We start from the raw sequence: 17,402 nt of genomic DNA on the forward strand, positions 1-17,402 counted from the left end.
GCTTTCTCTTATCCTAACTTCAAGCAAGGTCAGGGTTTGGTGGTGCCAGGACAAGGGGATGAGCCTGGAATTCAATTGTTTCTCATAAAATGGAAATGGAGGGGTCTGGTAGGAGGGAGTTATACTAGGAATGACCACAGGGGAGCAGCAAGTGCCCAGTGGAAAGCTACTAGCTGGCAGCAGCCAACACCCCGGCCTGTCCCTAGAAGCAGTTGCCGCCACCCTCAAGCCAGCCCTAGGGAGCATTGCTGGGTGACCTGCATGGCCCCCACTATCCCCAAGAAGCACCAGCGAGAGGCCTACATGCCCCCCCCACACACACGTCCTCCGCCCCCAGGCCAGCCGCAGGGTGTGCTGGCAGGTGGCCTCTGTCCCCTCCCCTCATCCAGGAGCCATCCCTGATGGATGGGATGTGCAGCTCTACCTGCACCTGGGCTGGGCCCCTCAGCCTCCAGGCTGGCCCTGGAAAAAGCCAGCAACTAGAGTGATGGCCCCACCCCTGCCCCAGGCTGAACCCAGGCAATGCCAGGTAAGTCTTCTAGTTGTCTGTATTCAAAACTATCCATAACACTCCAGCGCTCTGTAAGAGTTTTGTTCCTGTCCTGGCCCATCCATACCAAGAGCAACACAATCCAACCTCAAACTCACACGTCCCTACAAATCTTCAAGTCCCAGATTGAGGAGTATAAATTAAAGAAAATAATCCCGTGTTGTTCTGAGCTTGGGGGCAGACCTACTTTTCTTTTCTCCCCAATGACTCTCAGGAGCTTCAGCAAATATTCTTCCCACACTGCTCCAAAGCACATTCCAGGTAGACTCAAAACTCACCACCTTGTTAGCTTTATTAATACAAAACAAATCACACCCCAAGTCTCCTTTATGCCTATTCCTCCTAGCTCTAGATCCTTCTCTCTAGACTCAGAGGGTTACTCCCACCTCCTTTACATCCACTACAGTGTTAACCACCAACACCTGTCTCAGCAAGTCAGCAGGGCTCTGGCCATATGGACCAGCTGTGCTTCAATATGATGGGTCCACAGTAGAATCCAGCCCATCCGTTTCAAGGGCTATGTCTAGATTGCAGGCTTCTTTTGGAAGAACCTTTTTTCGGAAGAGATTTTCCGAAAAAACTTCTTCCGAAAGAGAGCGTTCACACTGTTAAAGCACAACAAAAAAGCGATCTGCTTTTTGACAGATAGCATCCACACTGAATGGACGCTCTCTCGCATTTAAGCTGTGATTACTATGGATGGAGTGGCCACCAGGGCACTGTGCTTTTTCCTCTTTCCTCTTCTTTTGAAAGAACTCCCTATTCGCCGTCCACACACGCCTTTTTCCAAAAGAGCTCTCTCGGAAAAAGGCTTCTTCCTCTTAGAAAGAGGATTACCAATGCCAGAAAAACCTCTCTGTTCTTTTGATTTACTTTCAGAAGAATGAGATTCCAGTATGAACGTAACTCAGGTTTTGTCAGAAAAACAGCCATTTTTCCAACAAAACTCTGTAGTGTAGACATACCCAAGAAGGTTCAGATCTGTTATTTTCAGGGACTTACTTTGATCTTGATCAGCTATTAAGAAGTCAGAAAATAGTTTTATATTTACAACATACAGGGTTGTTCATTAGCCATCTATTTCTCAAGTGGCTAGGAACCTTCACAACAGAGAAACTACAACCACCTCTTCATATCTTCTGCTGCAACTCCACTATTCATTCCCTCCTGATCTCACACAGACATTTAGGGGTCTTGGAAGCATGTCCTGTGTATTCTACTGTAGCAGCTGCAGTCTCCTATGGAACAGGGCTCCTAATTATTCCTGACTTGACTGGAAGAATACTTCTTCCAGTATTATGTTGAGGAGAGCAGACTAGATTGGGAGAGGACTCTTATTCCAAAGGGTTTACTCTCAATCCAATCGCTTCCCTTCCCTTCCCTTCCCTTCTGATGGGTCAAGCCTTGATCCAAATAGGAACCAAAATTGAATTATAGCAAGGGTCACAATTATAGATGAAGTCACAATTATAGATGCTATGGACATTGACATAAAGTCATTCATCAAAAACACTATCAGATTAAAAATAAGGCAATTCAAAGAAAAAAAATACAAAGTATGTGAGACTTAAGCAGAGCCCCTTAAATCCATCAATATTGATGATGCCTCTTCCAAGATGATTCCCAAGAGTTTCAGTATATGGCTGTTTGAAATGTAAATAATGGAGTTTTTGTTTTCATGCACGAGGCTGTGTGTGTGCCGTGTATTCAAATGGGAACCTGCATAAGCAAGGATCTGCTTTCCCCAAAGGTGTCACTGTGTTTGATGTTCTGCTCCCGGAGACCAGATTAGCAGTTACACACTCAAGGTTCAAGGCTGGCTTGTTTCCTCAGGGGTAGCAGCAGCTTAATGCCGTTAGACTTTCTGTGTCAGTTTTTAAGACTCCTCATGACCCATGACTAGTTCCAAAAGAAACTTTTTAGATATTGACTAATACAGGAGCACAAATCTCAGTCTCAGCAGCAGAACAAGTAATAAGGAGAAGAAGACCTCTCTGTTTTCCACGCTGGTATTATTGCTATTTTTATTATGGTAGCATCTAGAGGCCTCAATCAGGGGTCAGGACCCCAATGGATTGTGCGAGGCACTGTACTCTAGGGCTACATCTACCATGGTATGATTTTGTGCAAGAACTCTTTTGCGGAAGAGTTCTTGTGCAAAAACTCTTCCAGAAGAGAGCGTCTACACTGGCATGTGCCTTTGCGCAAGAGATGTGCTTTTGCGCAAGAGCATCCATGCCAGTGTAGACGCTCTCTTGCATAAGAAAGCTCTGATGGCCATTTTAACCATAGGACTTTCTTGCGCAAGAAATTCATGTTGCCTGTCTACACTGGCCTCTTGCGCAAGAACAGTTGCGCAAGAGGGCTTATTCCTGAGCGGGAGCATCAGAGTTCTTGTGCAAGAAGCACTGATTTCATACATTAGAATGTCAGTGTTCTTGCGCAAGAACTCGCAGCCAGTGTAGACAGGCAGCAAGTTTTGGCGCAAAAGCGGTTGCTTTTGCGCAAGATCATGCCAATATAGACATAGCCTAGGGTTGCCAGGGTCTGGTTTTGAACCGGACAGTCCAGTATTTGAGCTTTCTGTTCAGGAAACAAATTGAGAAAATATAAATGAGAAAATATAAATGTCCGGTATTTTCTAAATAAGATGTAATGTAGTTTGTGATATAATGTCAAGTGTGTCCGGTATTTTTGCGTGTGCGCTCATGTACACACACACACACACACACACACACACACACACACACACACACACACACACTCTCTCTCTCTCTCTCTCTCTCTCTAAAAGAACTGTCACAGACTCAAAGAGCTCACAGACTAAGTAGCAGGCAGATCTTTGCTCAAATAACATGGGATGAATTTGGCCCATTGAGTTTACCAGCATTGATTTGGTAGTATGGACACAGAGAAGTTTTTCCTTCTCCCTCACTCTCAGAACTTAGTTACTGCGGAATACAAACAGAATGGACATGTGCAGGGTGAATCAGATTGGTAGGGGTTGATGGTAAGACTTGCAATAGAGCTGCCTGCTTTGTGATTACACTGAGAGCGTGGCTGGTCTCTCAATCTCTCCAAGCAAAGCTATCCCCCTCGAGGCACCATCAGGATTTAGCAGCCTTGGGTAGATCCAGATGGAGAGAGACGTGGTCTTTGCTAAAGGATCTGACTGTCCACCCCTACCCCCTAAGAGGGTATCATCCCTAAACCAATGTGATAAAAAACGTTGCAGATTTGCCAGCAGGTATTCAGCCAACAACTGAGATTAATCATTAGCGTGACCTTGGAGAACGTATTATAATGTAAGGATAATGACCCCCCTCCAAATATGTCGTTTTGAAAATCAAAGCATAATGATCAGTTGGAAAAAACAGCTGCTGCTGAGGAACAAAACAAGTAAGAGCTCGAGCCTGCAATGTTTACTTCAGAATTCCTGCTGAAGGCTCTTTCCCAGAGCGAGGACTTCAGCATCTGGTTCACTAACAAGAAGTGATGTCACAAGCAGGCCAAGCTTGTAGTCAAACCTCACGGTGTGTGTCCTTCCTAGAATCTCACTCTCTAGAGCCACTCATTATGCTGCAGGTTTCAGGTCATATATACCTGAACCTCTGTAATCCTGGGTTTCTGTGATCTGAGAACACCCCTGGTATGGACTCTCCTCTTTCCCCAAGCTGGGGAAACAGCAATGCAGTGTAGCGCTGATATGGAGGCCCTCCCAGATCCCGCACCCCCACAGCCAGCAATCTCCTGCATCCTCCTTTCTTCCCTCTTAGACCCCACATCTCCACCTCTAGCACCCTTCATTATGACAAACACCCATGATCTGGAAAATTCCATAATTCAGCATAGCCTATTTCCCAAGGTTGCCAGATTAAAGAGGCTCAAGTGTACATAAGAACATAAGAACAGTCATACTGGGTCAGACCAAACGTCCATCTAGCCCAGTATCCTGTCTGCCGATGCCCCAGAGGGAGGGATCACAACAGGTAATCCTCATGTGATCCCTCCTCTATCAACCACCTCCAGAGAAACAGAGGCTAGGAACACCATTCCTACCCATCCTAGCTAATAGCCGTTGATGGACCTAACCTCCATGAATCTATCTAGCTCTTTTTTCAACCCTGTTAAAGTTCTAGCCTTCACCACATCCTCTGGCAAGGAGTTCAACAGGTTGACTGTGCGCTGACTGAAGAAAAACTTTCTTTTGTTTTAAACTTGCTGCCTATTAATTTCATTTGGTGACCCCCGTTTTTATATTGTGGGAATAAGTAAATAACTTTTCCTTATTCTCTTTTTCCACACCAGTCATGATTATATAGATCTCTATCATATCTTAATCTCCTCTTTTCTAAGATGAAAAGTCCAAGTCTTTTTAATCTCTCTTCTTATGGGACCTGTTCCAAACCCCTAATCATTTTTGTTGCCCTCTTCTGAACCTTTTCCAATTCCAATATATCTTTTTTGAGATGAGGAGATCACATCTGTATGCAATATTCAAGATGTGGGCGTACCATGGTTTTATATAGAGGCAATAAGATATTTTCTGTCTTATTCTCTATCCCAGGGGTTCCCAAACTTTTTGACACGGGGACCAGTAAATCCATTCATGAGATTTTGGAGGACGGGTAACATTCATTTGCATATTTGCATATTCATTAAGCAAATGATGACTATGCAAATGAGTTGTTTCTAGTCCTCCCACAGCCCCCAGTGCCAGCTTTAGCAAAGCTTTTGATATGGTCACCCACAATATTCTTGCCAGCAAGTTAAGGGAATATGGACTGGATAAAGGGACTGTAAGATAAATAGAAAGCTGGCTAGACCAGGGTTTCCCAAACTTTTTATTTTAGTTGGAACCTGGGTTTTTTTCAGTAGTTTTTTGCAGCCCAAAAATATAAACGCATATAAAAAAAAGAATGAAAAATGAATAAATTGTCACTGTTTCACCCGGCTGCATCTTCCACCCAGCTCAGGCCAGGGTTTGGGGGACCTGGCACCTCATGGGTACTCCGTGAGGCAGGAGCAGGAGGAGATTGGGGGTAGGGAATCTGGCTAGGAGGGAGGGTGCAAGGAGGGGACTTGGGTAGGAGTTGGACCTCCCTGGTCTGGCACCTTCTGGATCTGACTGGTCCCAGAGGAGGGATTTTTTGGGAGGTGAGGGGAGATCATTTCAGGGCTCCTGGTTCCCCCGCTTCCCACTAGGCTTCTTTGCACCTCTCTCCCCTGCAACCCAACTGAGCTGCCCACCCCTGCTGGATCCCTGCACCTCCCCCAAAACCATCCCCCACAATCCAAGGGAGTGCAGCACCAGTTCCCTGCAGCCCTCACAGACCAGCTGAGCTGCCCTTCTGATCCCTATGCCTAAGTTGAATCCCTAAGTCTGTCTCCCAGGACAGACCCTTGGGAGTCCCCACTAATGACCTCTCTCCACTCGGAAAACTTACCATTTATTCTTACCTTTTGTTTCCTGTCTTTTAACCAGTTATCAGTCCATGAAAGGACCTTCCCTCTTATCCCATGACAACTTACTTTACTTAAGTGCCTTTAGTGAGGGACCTCGATAAAGGCTTACTGGGTAAGTAGCTCTCCTGCCCCAAACTCTTCCCCCCCCCCCCCCGGCCCTTGGCCACAGTGTTGGAGGAGGGCACAGGCCCCTGGCAGCCAATGGGGCTGGGAGGAAGGACAGAAGGCCACTGGCGGCTGATGGGGCTGGGGAGGTGGCAGAAGGTCCCTGGCAGCCAGGGGAGGGTTGGGAGAAGACAGAAAGCCCCTGGTAGCTGGGAGGGCTGAGGGAGACAGAGAGAAAAGGTGCCATCAGGGGGCTCAGAAAAGACCAAAAGTCGTTGCTGGCTGGGGGTATTGAGGGGGGAGAGAAGGCCCCTGCGGGCTGCAGGAAGAAAAGGCCTGGCTGGGGTGGGGAGAAAAACCCACACTGGATGGGACCCCCACCCTGAGCCCCTCCTCACCCTCCAACCCTCCCTGTCTCACCCCCCGCAGCCTCCTGTCCTACCCTTCCCCCATAACCCCAAGGTCCTACCCTGACTCCTGTACCCTCCACATCACCAGCCCCCTGCCCTGAAGGACCCGGGCAACACCGGGTAAGTTGTCTAGTAAATCTATGCTGCTAATATTTTGAAAGAGGTATGCCCAGAACTCATTGGCCAGTGGAGCTAAAATGAAAAGCTGTGTTTTCCTGTGTTTTATTCCTGCTCTGTACTTTGTTGTTCTCTCCACATTATTCACTTGCACTATATCAGTGTCAAGTACCAATGAACACCACCACCAAATCATTAGCCGCTTAATTGTCATTGTAAAGAAATCACATAATTGGGTGCTTGACTTAAGTCATGCATAGAGTTTACAGACACACTGGGGAGGAAAAAATGAATCACAGTTTTAATAGATACCTTGGAAGCTGTTCCTTGGAAACGGATTTATTAATTACTATTCTTATAATAAATAATAATTACACATACTTTAAAGCCTATTATAAATGGGTAAACAGTAATGCGTCATGATTACCAAGACCCCACATATGCATATCACTAATGGTGTCAATATTTGACATTAAAGCTGAATGCTGAAAAGCATCAGCTACACACAGAGGAGCCAAGAGCCTCCGCAGGCCCCTCAGCAAGGTGTGTGTGGGGGCCCAGTTCTGTGCTCCGATAAGGAGTGGGGCCTCTGGAAGCAGGGGCAGGGCTAGGAGCAGCCAGCCCTCCACATTGTACTCCGGGCAGTGTCCCATCCCTCCCCCCCAGCCTGGGGCTCTGGACACTGTCACTGCTACAATAGCAGCAATGGGCCCCTTTGAATCACTGGGCCTAGGCCCCCTTCCTCTCCTCCCCATTGGCCCCCACGTCGACGGGCCTGGCTGAACATTTTCCATTCGGTTGTTTGTTTGATGGAAAATGGAGCGTTTCCTTAGATGACAATTTAATGACATATCAGCAGGTCTAGTTTACACAAAGAGCTGTAGAAATGGCCAGCACATTTTGAGATGTTGCACTTACCACTGATCACTCTTCTGCCAGTTATGGTCTCCCGGAGGCTCTGCACCGCTTTTGCACAGTCTGTGTAATGGGAACCACACCATCTGCCCATCTCTGTGAAGTGCTTTAGTGTATACAATCGCTGCTAGAGAAGGTAAGAAAATAAATGGCTCTAATGGTCTAAAAGCCATATTTTTAGAAAAGCGTTCATTCCCTTCCTCCACCCTGTATTCGCAGTCCTGTTGGGCCAGTCGGTCCGCAAATTTCACTGATTTTGATGAATTTATCATTTTTAACAGCGATGATATATAATTTAAAGCCCTTTCACTGCTATTTCCTTTTCTTCTTTCTCACACACGCTCCCTTTCCCTTTGGCAGCTCTCCCTGACACAACGAGAAGTGACAAGCTGTAATTTTCCTTTCTGCTTCAGATTCTGGTTTTATATCAAAGAGGAGACTAGCTCCGGGAACTTCCTGAAGTTAGACGGTGATTCATCCAGAATACTGTGTGTACATCCACTGTAGTGTCTCCTATTCCAGGAAAGACAAACACAAACCCAATAGCAAACAACTCTTTCTAGGCGAGGGATGTAGTGGGGGGTCCCCAGGGGAGTGACCCCCAGGATAGAAGAAAGATCCAATGGTGCAGGATGAGGAGGGTTTCCACAAACAAGTTGGGGGATACACAAGCAAGTGCCCGAAGTAAGCAGTCCTAGCAACAAAGGAGAGTGCAGGTGTGTTTTGCTGATGTTTATCACTGACAATTGGGAGGGCTTTAGGGATGTAGTCCCCACCCACAGTAGGGAACAGGTAGGTTGATGGTTGCCAGCCAGTGATGAGAAGGTGAAAATCTGTGAGTTCCTGCAGTGAGTGACTCCCATTACTGGAGAGAAGGACTGAAGTTCCTTGGGATGACCAGTCCTTATTACTGTCTAGATGCCCAAGGACAAGTGGCCCTTTTACTGCAGGGCTGAGTCTTGTTTGGATGAATGACACCTCCCCCCCGCGATAAAAGAAGGTGAATGTGCCCAGGATGAGTGATTCCATGACCAGAGAGAGCTAAGCCTTTCCAGTTGCATATCATGGTTTAATTAATTAATCTTCCAAATATGTTTAATTTTCAGACAAAAAATGTTCTCATCATAGAGAGTCACCCACCACAGGACCAATGTGAGCTATTCCTGAGAAACAGAAGGGCAAGAAAAGGTGGAAAGGTGACTTACCCATCTCAGTAAAGTGTTAGAATACTACAGATTCAAATGAGTATATAAGGGCTAAGTATGATAATTATTATGAACACATTACATGACTTACACCAACACATTTGTTCTTCCACGTAACTTGGCCAATTTTACTGAAACATTAAAAGAGTCCACCCCCTTTGGCCAGAGATCTAGACTCAAAGTAGTTTTCTTGCAGAGGTTATAAAGGGAACGAAAACAGCTATTTAGAGTGGAATGGTTTTGGTAACGTCAACTTTGCATGCGTGATTATTGCTATTTGTGATACTGTAGAGTTTAGCATCCCCCCTTTCTGCTAGGGGCTGTACAGACAGAAGGAAAAGGGGGAGATTAGTGTACCATGAGGATCCCAATATCTAAACCTGGTCCTTTTAAAAAAACTGAATATTTTTATGGGTAAACTTATTGCTGGGGATAAGTGCGGCACTGACAGCTCAGAGACTGCAGTTCTGAAAGCATCAACAGAACAGGCAGCCGCTGGTCAAACTTCCCCCCCAGCTGCCTTGTCAGTATGCTATCCTGGAGGAACCATCTCTAGGGGAAAGAGTAGTTCAGTCTCTGCTGCTTGTTTAGTCCTCAGCCTCTTTGCTATGACTGTCAAGTGTTTTCTTCACGTGGAGACTTGTACACTGGGAATGAGACAGAGAATACCAAACATTTCCCCAGGCCTTTCAAACAATCATGACACAGTAACTCATTCACTATGGCCTTGTAAAGGTTTGTTGTTGTTTGTAATGTAGTAGTATTTGGTGGCTCCAGTGACATCGTGCAAGGTGCTGTACAAACACACACGAGGAGACTTTCCTTTCCCCAAAGAACTTACAATCCAAACGGACAAGATGTGACAAAAGAAGGACTATCACTCCCATTTTACAGAAGGGGGTCTGAGGCACACTGAGATTAAGGGCTTGCCCTATGTCACACCTGGAGTCAGTGATGGAAATGAAAAGCAGAGCTCCTGAGTCGTACTCCAGAGTCTTAGCTACAACACTATCTTGGGGGAAAAAGTCTCATCAGTGTCAATGGAACTTAAGCACCCACTCAAAGATAAACACATGGTTACAAGCTTTGCTGAATCAGGATCCAGAAAACTGGATTTGAAGCAGCAATGTCAAGGGTTAACTCACTTCCAAGCTCTGAACAACTTGTCCCTGATATTATAACCTAGACCTTGTAGGATCAAATTCTCCCCTTGTTCAAGTGAGAGCAACTTTGCTGACTTCAGGGAGTAGTATCTGCTTAAACCAGGCCTGAACTGGACCATTTAGGGTATGTCTAGACTACATGGCTCTGTTGCCAGAGCCATGTAGATTAGTTTACTAGACATACCCAAATGAAGCGGCGATTTAAATAATCGTCACTTCATTTAAATTAAAATGGCTGCCACGCTGAGCCAATCAGCTGTTTGTCGGCTCAGCGCACTAAGCTGGACGCTCCGTGGTTGACATCAAAGGCATTTGTCAACGGCCCTGTTATGCCTCGTGGGATGAGGTTTACTGGGGTGGTCGACAAATGCCTTTGATGTCGACTGCGGAGCATCCAGACTAGCGTGCTGAGCCGACAAACAGCTGATCAGCTCAGCACGGCAGCCATTTTAATTTAAATGATGCGGCGATTATTTAAATCGCTGCTTCATTTGGGTATGTCTAGTAAACTAATCTACATGGCTCTGGCAACACAGCCATGTAGTCTCTAGACATACCCTTAGTGTCCAGGCTATTAATCTTCAATAACATAACTTTACAGTAATTGTGATTTGATATTGTTACATTCTGAAAATGGTGGGCCTAATTTCCCTAGAGATCCATGAAAATTTCAAATGTGAAATTTAAGTTCTCGTTTTTTAAAACATATCCCAAAGTCTCTAAAATAAATGTACTTTTGGGGTCTTTAAAGTGGAGACATTCCTGCACTTTGCTTATACCCATTCACTTACACTCCTTAATGGGTGTTATGCCCTGAGATGAAACTCCCTGGTGTTTTAAAGCTGCTGTCACTTAAGGAACTGCTGAAGTGACACCTAAGTTTAAGAGTCTTGCTATGTGGCAATACTGAGTTGCCACTTACTCTGACATCAACATTCCCATTTCCGATGCTTTGACCCTGTAATGTTCACTGCTCATTATTTATGAGCATCATTAGAGTTTCTATATTTGGGATTGACTGAGCAGAGTGTGGAGCCTGTCTCTCTACCACCCTGTATCCTTAGGGACTCTCTTAAAATCTAAAAGTTTCCATTTTAAGAAGAAAAATATCCTGCGTGCCCTCACAAGAGACGTACAGTTTTGGCTCGGGGTGAGTTTCCCTCACCCTTCCAAGGAATGTAGTTTCCCAGGACCATAATAATAATGACGGTACTCCACATTTATGGAGCCCTTTTTATCTCAAAGCACTTGTCATCTATGATACGTATAAGGGCCCCATCACAGCTGTATCTGAGCACCTCACAGTCTTTAATGTATCTATCCTCTCAATACCCTGAGGCACTCGCCCTCCAATGGACAGGGGAAAGTTAACTACATTTTGGGCTGAGGAAGCCCACCCTGTCCGCCTTACTGGGCATGCTCTAGGTACATTGGTATAAAAAAGAGCAGCCCAGCTCCCTGGGGGTTGATTGTTGGAGAGAAAGGATGTGCACTGCTTGCTCCAGACAAGCCCCCACAGAAACCCAGAGACATTGCCCAGAAGGGGGAAGCTCTCAGTGGCTTCATGGGGTTCAGAGGCACCAAAGAATGGGCAGCCCCAGGACATGGGAGGTAAAATGGATGCCAAGGCCACAGCTGCAGCGACACTGGCAGGAAGTTGCCCAGGGGAAGGTGATGGCAAGCTAGTGAGTGAGCTGAAGCTGGGAGTTGGTGGATTTTGATCAGAACCCCTCCCAGCTGACTCAGTGGCTTGAGCTATAGTCACTAATAGGACCCTGGGCTGGGGACCAGTGGACAGGGAGGGCTTGGCCCACCCTGCTGGGGGATGTAACCCCCCGTTTCTTGACTCCAATCCATGGGCTGCACAGTCCTGTGAACCAGGGTGAGGTAAATGACTTTGGCCATTGGGCTGCACCACCTAGGCTATGTCTAGACAACATGCCTCTGCCGACAGCGGCATGTAAATTAGACTACCCGACATAGTCAATGAAGCCGGGATTTAAATGTCCCCCACTTCATTAACATAAAAATGGCCGCCGCGCTGTGCCGGCTCAGCTGATCGTCGGCACAGCGCGGCAGTCAAGTCGCGGATCAGTCGACAGGGAACACCTTTGTCGACCGCTCCTGTAAACCTCGTTTCACGAGGCATAAGGGAGTGGTCAACAAAGGCGTTCCCTGTCGACCGATCCGCGTCTTAACTGCCACGCTGTGCTGACGATCAGCTGATTGTCGGCACAGCGCAGCGGCCATTTTTATTTTAATGAAGCGGGGGACCCATGTTGATGGAGGGGGAAGAATGCCACCTCTTAGTAATCATGCCTTATGGTGGTGTGTAAGGGCCAGCCGCGGATGAGACCACCTTATGCCAAACAATGTACATAGTACTAAGTACTTCCTGCCCTGAAGAGCTACAGTGACAAGACAGGCACAGGAAAGGTCTATTGCAAACAAAATGACCCATGGGATGGCAGCAAACAGCTTTTCTGGGATAGGTTTAGTTAGGAGGGCTCAGCTAAATGGGAAGGGTAGTTGGGCAAGAGAGACAGAGGAGAGGAGAAAAGGCTAAGGGGGCAGGTGTGGGGTGAAGCTGAAGTGAAGAAACCTAAGGGAGGGGGAAAGGTTGGAGCAAACTGCCCATCAGCACAGACCAGAGAAAGTTAGTCAGAACCGAGTGTCTGACAGTCTCTGCTTTGGCTGATTCTGCCTCTACTGGCTGGGATCTGTGGCTGGTTCCTCTCAAGTTCCCCCTTCTCTCCTCCCCCAGGCCACAGAGAAAGGGGAGGCACCACCTAATGATCTCAAATGCATTTGGGGTTTTTTTTAGGGAGGGGGAATCTTTCCTCCAAAGTTCTAGAACCAAAGGGGCTGCTGGGGCAACCCAACCCCTCTTCAACCAGTCCACCAATTCCCCTTCCTGCAGCACCCGGATTTTCCTTGGACGTTTCCGATCCAAATCCTGACCCTACTGACTCTGCTAAGCATGTGCGGTCACAGGAGAAGGCAACCTGGTTGCAGTGTTACCTGTCCTCCCATGAGAACTGCTGCGATTCCAACCACAGAGCCAAATAACTGATGGAATGGCCCTGCTTCCCTATTGAGCTGCATGCCTCTTAGTTGGCTCCAGCTGGTGGCATTTAACACAAACCTTTGTGTTAAGGTTTGTCTACATGGAGAGATGTTACAGAATAGCTCTTCCTCTTTAACTCCCCATGTCTGCACTCCTAGGGTATGTCTGCAATGAGGAGTAATGGTAGTCCGAATTAGGGGCTTTAGTTCAAACTACCTAGCCCGTGCCACGTGTAGCCACTGGCACGGAGTTCGAACTACCGGGAACATGCAAATAAAGCACAGGATATTTTAATCCCAGGCTTCATTTGCAATTTCGAATGACTACATTAGCCTAGTTCAAACTAGGGTGGCTAGTGTAGACATAACCCTATTCCTGTGTATGGAGCTATTTCAGAGTAATGCACTCTTATCCCATTACAGGAGTGGGTGGTGTAGGTCCTCTGGCTTGTAATGTGCAGGAGGTCATGGTAGCTTCTTCTAGCCTTTAAAGTCTATGAATGAGTTATTCAGGAACAGGTAATTAGCTTTAAATTCATACCCTACCTTACTCCCAATTAACCTTCATATGTAGATGAGCCCTCAGATGCTGTGCTTGGAAATTCAGGCCTTAATTCATTCCGAAGTTACAAATATGAACAATTTTCCTGATGGAGTCAACAACCTTTCTATCTCTGCTTCATACCTGGAAAGCAGTGTCGCTGTAGCCATGTTGCTCCCAGGATATTATAGAGACAAGCTGGGTGAGGTAACATCCTTTATTGGACCAACTTCTGTTGGTGAGAGGGACAAGGTTGTGAGCCACACAGGGCTCCTCTTCAGGGCTGGGAAAGGTGAATAAACACTCATCGCTGTTGTTTATTACAACAATCTGTACCCCACTAACCCACCTTTTTTGTTCTATGACTGCAAAGGTATTAATGGGCGAGGATCGACAAATAATGCAATCTAGTCGCCCGTGGCAAGTAGACTGCAACCCAGAAGAGCTGGGTTCGGGTGATCTGCGCATGTTAATGGGCCACTCTACCTTGTATGGTCCCTTACAATACTGGCCAGGTACTGACGGGCTATGTCTACACTGGCAGCTTCTTGTGCAAGAACAGCCATTCTTGTGTAAAAACTTGCCTGCTGTCTACACTGCACGTGCATTCTTGCACAAGTAAATGTACAGTATAGTGTTGTAAAACAGGGCTTCTTCCGGAAGAGTTATTCCTCACCCCAGGAGGAATAAGCCCTCTTGCACAAGAGCTCTTCCACAAAAGGGCAGTATAGACAGGCAACATGAATTTCTTGCGTAAGAAGCCTCTATGGTTAAAATGGCCATCAGAGCTTTCTTGCGCAAGAGAGCGTCCACACTGCCATGGATGCTCCTGTGCAAAAGTACATCCCTTGTGCAAAAGCACATGCCAGTGTAGACGCGCTCTTGTGGAAGACTTTTAGCGCAAGAACTCTTCTGCAAAACAGTTCTTGTGCAAGAAGCTGACAGTGTAGATGTAGCCATGATAAATAGGGTTGCCAGGTGTCTGGTTTTGAACCAGACAGTCCGGTATTTGAGCTTTCTGTCCAGGAAACAAATTGAGAAAATACCAGACATATAAACATCCAGTATTTTCTAATTAAGTAAGTTTTATTATTATCATGAGTATCAGTACATAGCTGCGTACTGCCAGGCTGGTAGACATGCTCATACTGGAACCTCCAGGGCTGGGGAACCACATGCTCACACTGGAATCCCCGGGGCTGGATTCACCCTTGCGCCCCACCGGGACTGTGCACAGAACAGGCAGCACCCCGGGATTTGCATGTGCCCAGGCCAGCCCTGCTCCCCACTGGCCAGTTCCCCTCTGGTCAACCCTGCTCCCTCCGATCCCCTCCTGGCCAGCCCTGCTTCCCACTGGCCGGTTCCCCCGCAGCCAGCTCTGCTCCTCCCACCCCTCTCCCGGCCAGCCCTGCTTCCTGCCAGCTGGTTCCCTCGCCCCAATCTCTCCCAGTCAGCCCCGCTCCCCCTGACTCAGTCCCGGCCAGTACCGCTCCACGTCGGCTGGTTCCCCCACAGCCAGCCCCACTCCTCTCTCCTCACTCCCGGCCAGCCCTGCTTCCTGCCGGCCGATTCCGCCCCCCCCCCCGATCTCCCTCCAGCCAGCCCCGCTCCCCCCGACCTCCTCTTGGCCAGCCCCACTCCCCTCCCAGCCTGTCCCCCGCCATCCCATTCTGAGATCACGTGTGTCCAGTATTTTTTTGAAACCTATCTGGTAACCCTAATGCTAAATCAGGGCTACTCAATTTTGGAAGCCCGGGGGACACAATGATACAGCACATGTGGAGGGCCACAACTTAGGTGTGGTTGCGTATATATGCAAATATATACGCAAATATATGCAAATAGCTTCGTTCACACCGATGGGAATGAATACAAAGCACTTCCCACAATGCCCCAGTACTCCCTGCATCTCCTCCCTGGGGGTTAGAAATGCCAACACTCTGTACCCATCTGTTCCAGCCAGCCTGTCCGCTTGCGTCTTTCAATGCTCACCCCACTTGGGAGACACCTCCTTAGCTACTCTGCGCTGATTCGGCCTCAGTTGGAGTACTGTGTCCAGTTCTGGGCACCACATTTCAAGAAAGATGTGGAGAAATTGGAGAAGGTCCAGAGAAGAGCAACAAGAATGATTAAAGGTCTAGAGAACATGACCCATGAAAGAAGGCTGAAAGAACTGGGCTTGTTTAGTTTGGAAAAGAGAATATTGAGAGGGGACGTGATAGTGGTTTTCAGGTATCTAAAAGAGTGTGACCAGGAGGAGGGAGAAAACTTGTTCTTCCTGGCCTCTGAGGATAGAACAAGAAGCAATGGGCTTAAATTGCAGCAAGGGAGGTTTAGGTTGGACATTAGGAAAAAGTTTCTAACCGTCAGGGTGGTTAAACACTGGAATAAATTACCTAGGGAGGTTGTGGAATCTCCGTCTCTGGAGATATTTAAGAGTAGGTTAGATAAATGTCTATCAAGGATGGTCTAGACAGTACTGGGTCCTGCCATGAGGACAGGGGACTGGACTCGATGACCTCTCGAGGTCCCTTCCAGTCCTAGTATTCTATGATTCTATGAATCATGTTCCTAGTGGAGGCCATGTTCAAAGGTTCCCAGCCATGGGCCACGTGTTGAGCCCTGTGTAAACACAAACCACACTGCGGGCTGCAAACTAATGGACTGTGGGCCACATGCGGCCTACAGGCCACATGCTGGAGTAGTCCTGTGTTAAACAATCTGTTCCACCTTCCATTTAGCTGTGACGGTTTGAAGAACCTTTCCGAGACCTGAAGTCTGTGTGGCTCAAAAGCTTGTCTCTCTCAACACAGAAGTTGGGTCCAATAAATGATATTATCTTGCTCACCTCGTCTCTTGGAGGGGGCATCTAGGAAGAAAGAGATGCATGCCTTTAAATGCCATTGACCTAATAGCAGATATATTGGTTTTGAGGCAGACAGCGATGATAATAAACAATTGGGCCTTCTCCAATAAATACAGTTTCCCTCCTGATCAGGGACAGTGTGTTTGCTTGTTGAAGTTTCCTGCCATTCTTCTAGACCCGTGTGCAGCTTTCAACCCTGTGGGCTGCTGTCCCTCTTGGCCACCTCCAAGGCAGGTGTCTTTCTCTTCCATCATAGTTTTGCTTCTGCTTAGAAACTTCTTCCCCCATCTCTGGCAATGACTACAGGTGATCCCTCCTCTGCAGAGTCCCACAATGTTTTCTTCTTGCCTTCTCTACTTTAAGGCTGATTCTTAACTCTGTGTATTCTTACCTCTTAATGAGGTTCCTCCTCTGTCTCTCCACTGACTAAACAAATATTTTCACCTCAGTTTTCTCCAGCTGAGTATCTTATAAGCATATTGTAGTGGTGCAACTGCTGCACTTTGCCGGGAAGGGGCTAAAGCAGGCTAGAAAGAGCCTGTGCAGAGCCCATGGCCAATCAGAAAAGGGCTTATAAGGAGCCAATCAACAGGCGGCTTGCTGGGGCCACCCTGATATAAAAAGCTGCTCAGCAGAGCAGTGGGCAGTTGGGTCCTGAGCAGTGAGGCTAGAGGACTAGTGCTAAGTGAGAAGCACTAGTGCCTTGGATAGCACAGTGCTGGGCAGGATAAGGGGAGGTAGGAAGAGGCTCCAGCCTGTTACTTCCTAGGCCGTGGCCTTGACACAAGGGCCAAGAAGGTGCAAAAGGTCACAGGGAAGTGGCCAAGGGAACATGAGCAGTTAAGGGAAAGTGACAGAGGGTAAGACAAGGCTGCTACCAGAGAGTTTCTGGGCCAGGATCCAGAGTAGTGGGCAGGTCTGGGTCCCCCCCAGGCCTCCTCCTTCCATCATATCTTGCCACCAGGGGGAGTTGCCTATACAGATTGTGGCTTTCCCCT

The 17,402-nt window shown here is 47.4% G+C and overlaps 1 protein-coding gene across 1 annotated transcript in view; it reads right to left on the minus strand.

The window, feature by feature from the left end:
• NPL (N-acetylneuraminate pyruvate lyase) overlaps positions 1-7,704 on the minus strand; it is a 33,008-nt gene extending 25,304 nt beyond the window's left edge. The window contains exon 1 of the mRNA XM_025186579.3: positions 7,567-7,704. Coding sequence (XP_025042364.3) covers positions 7,567-7,649 — 83 coding nt within the window. The 5' untranslated portion in view covers positions 7,650-7,704. The remainder of the gene's footprint in view (positions 1-7,566) is intronic.
• Between the last annotated feature and the right edge of the window lie 9,698 nt (positions 7,705-17,402).

Source organism: Pelodiscus sinensis, chromosome 9 (assembly GCF_052426305.1).
Source record: "Pelodiscus sinensis isolate ZL-2025 chromosome 9, ASM5242630v1, whole genome shotgun sequence".
NCBI classification, from domain to species: Eukaryota; Metazoa; Chordata; order Testudines; family Trionychidae; genus Pelodiscus; species Pelodiscus sinensis.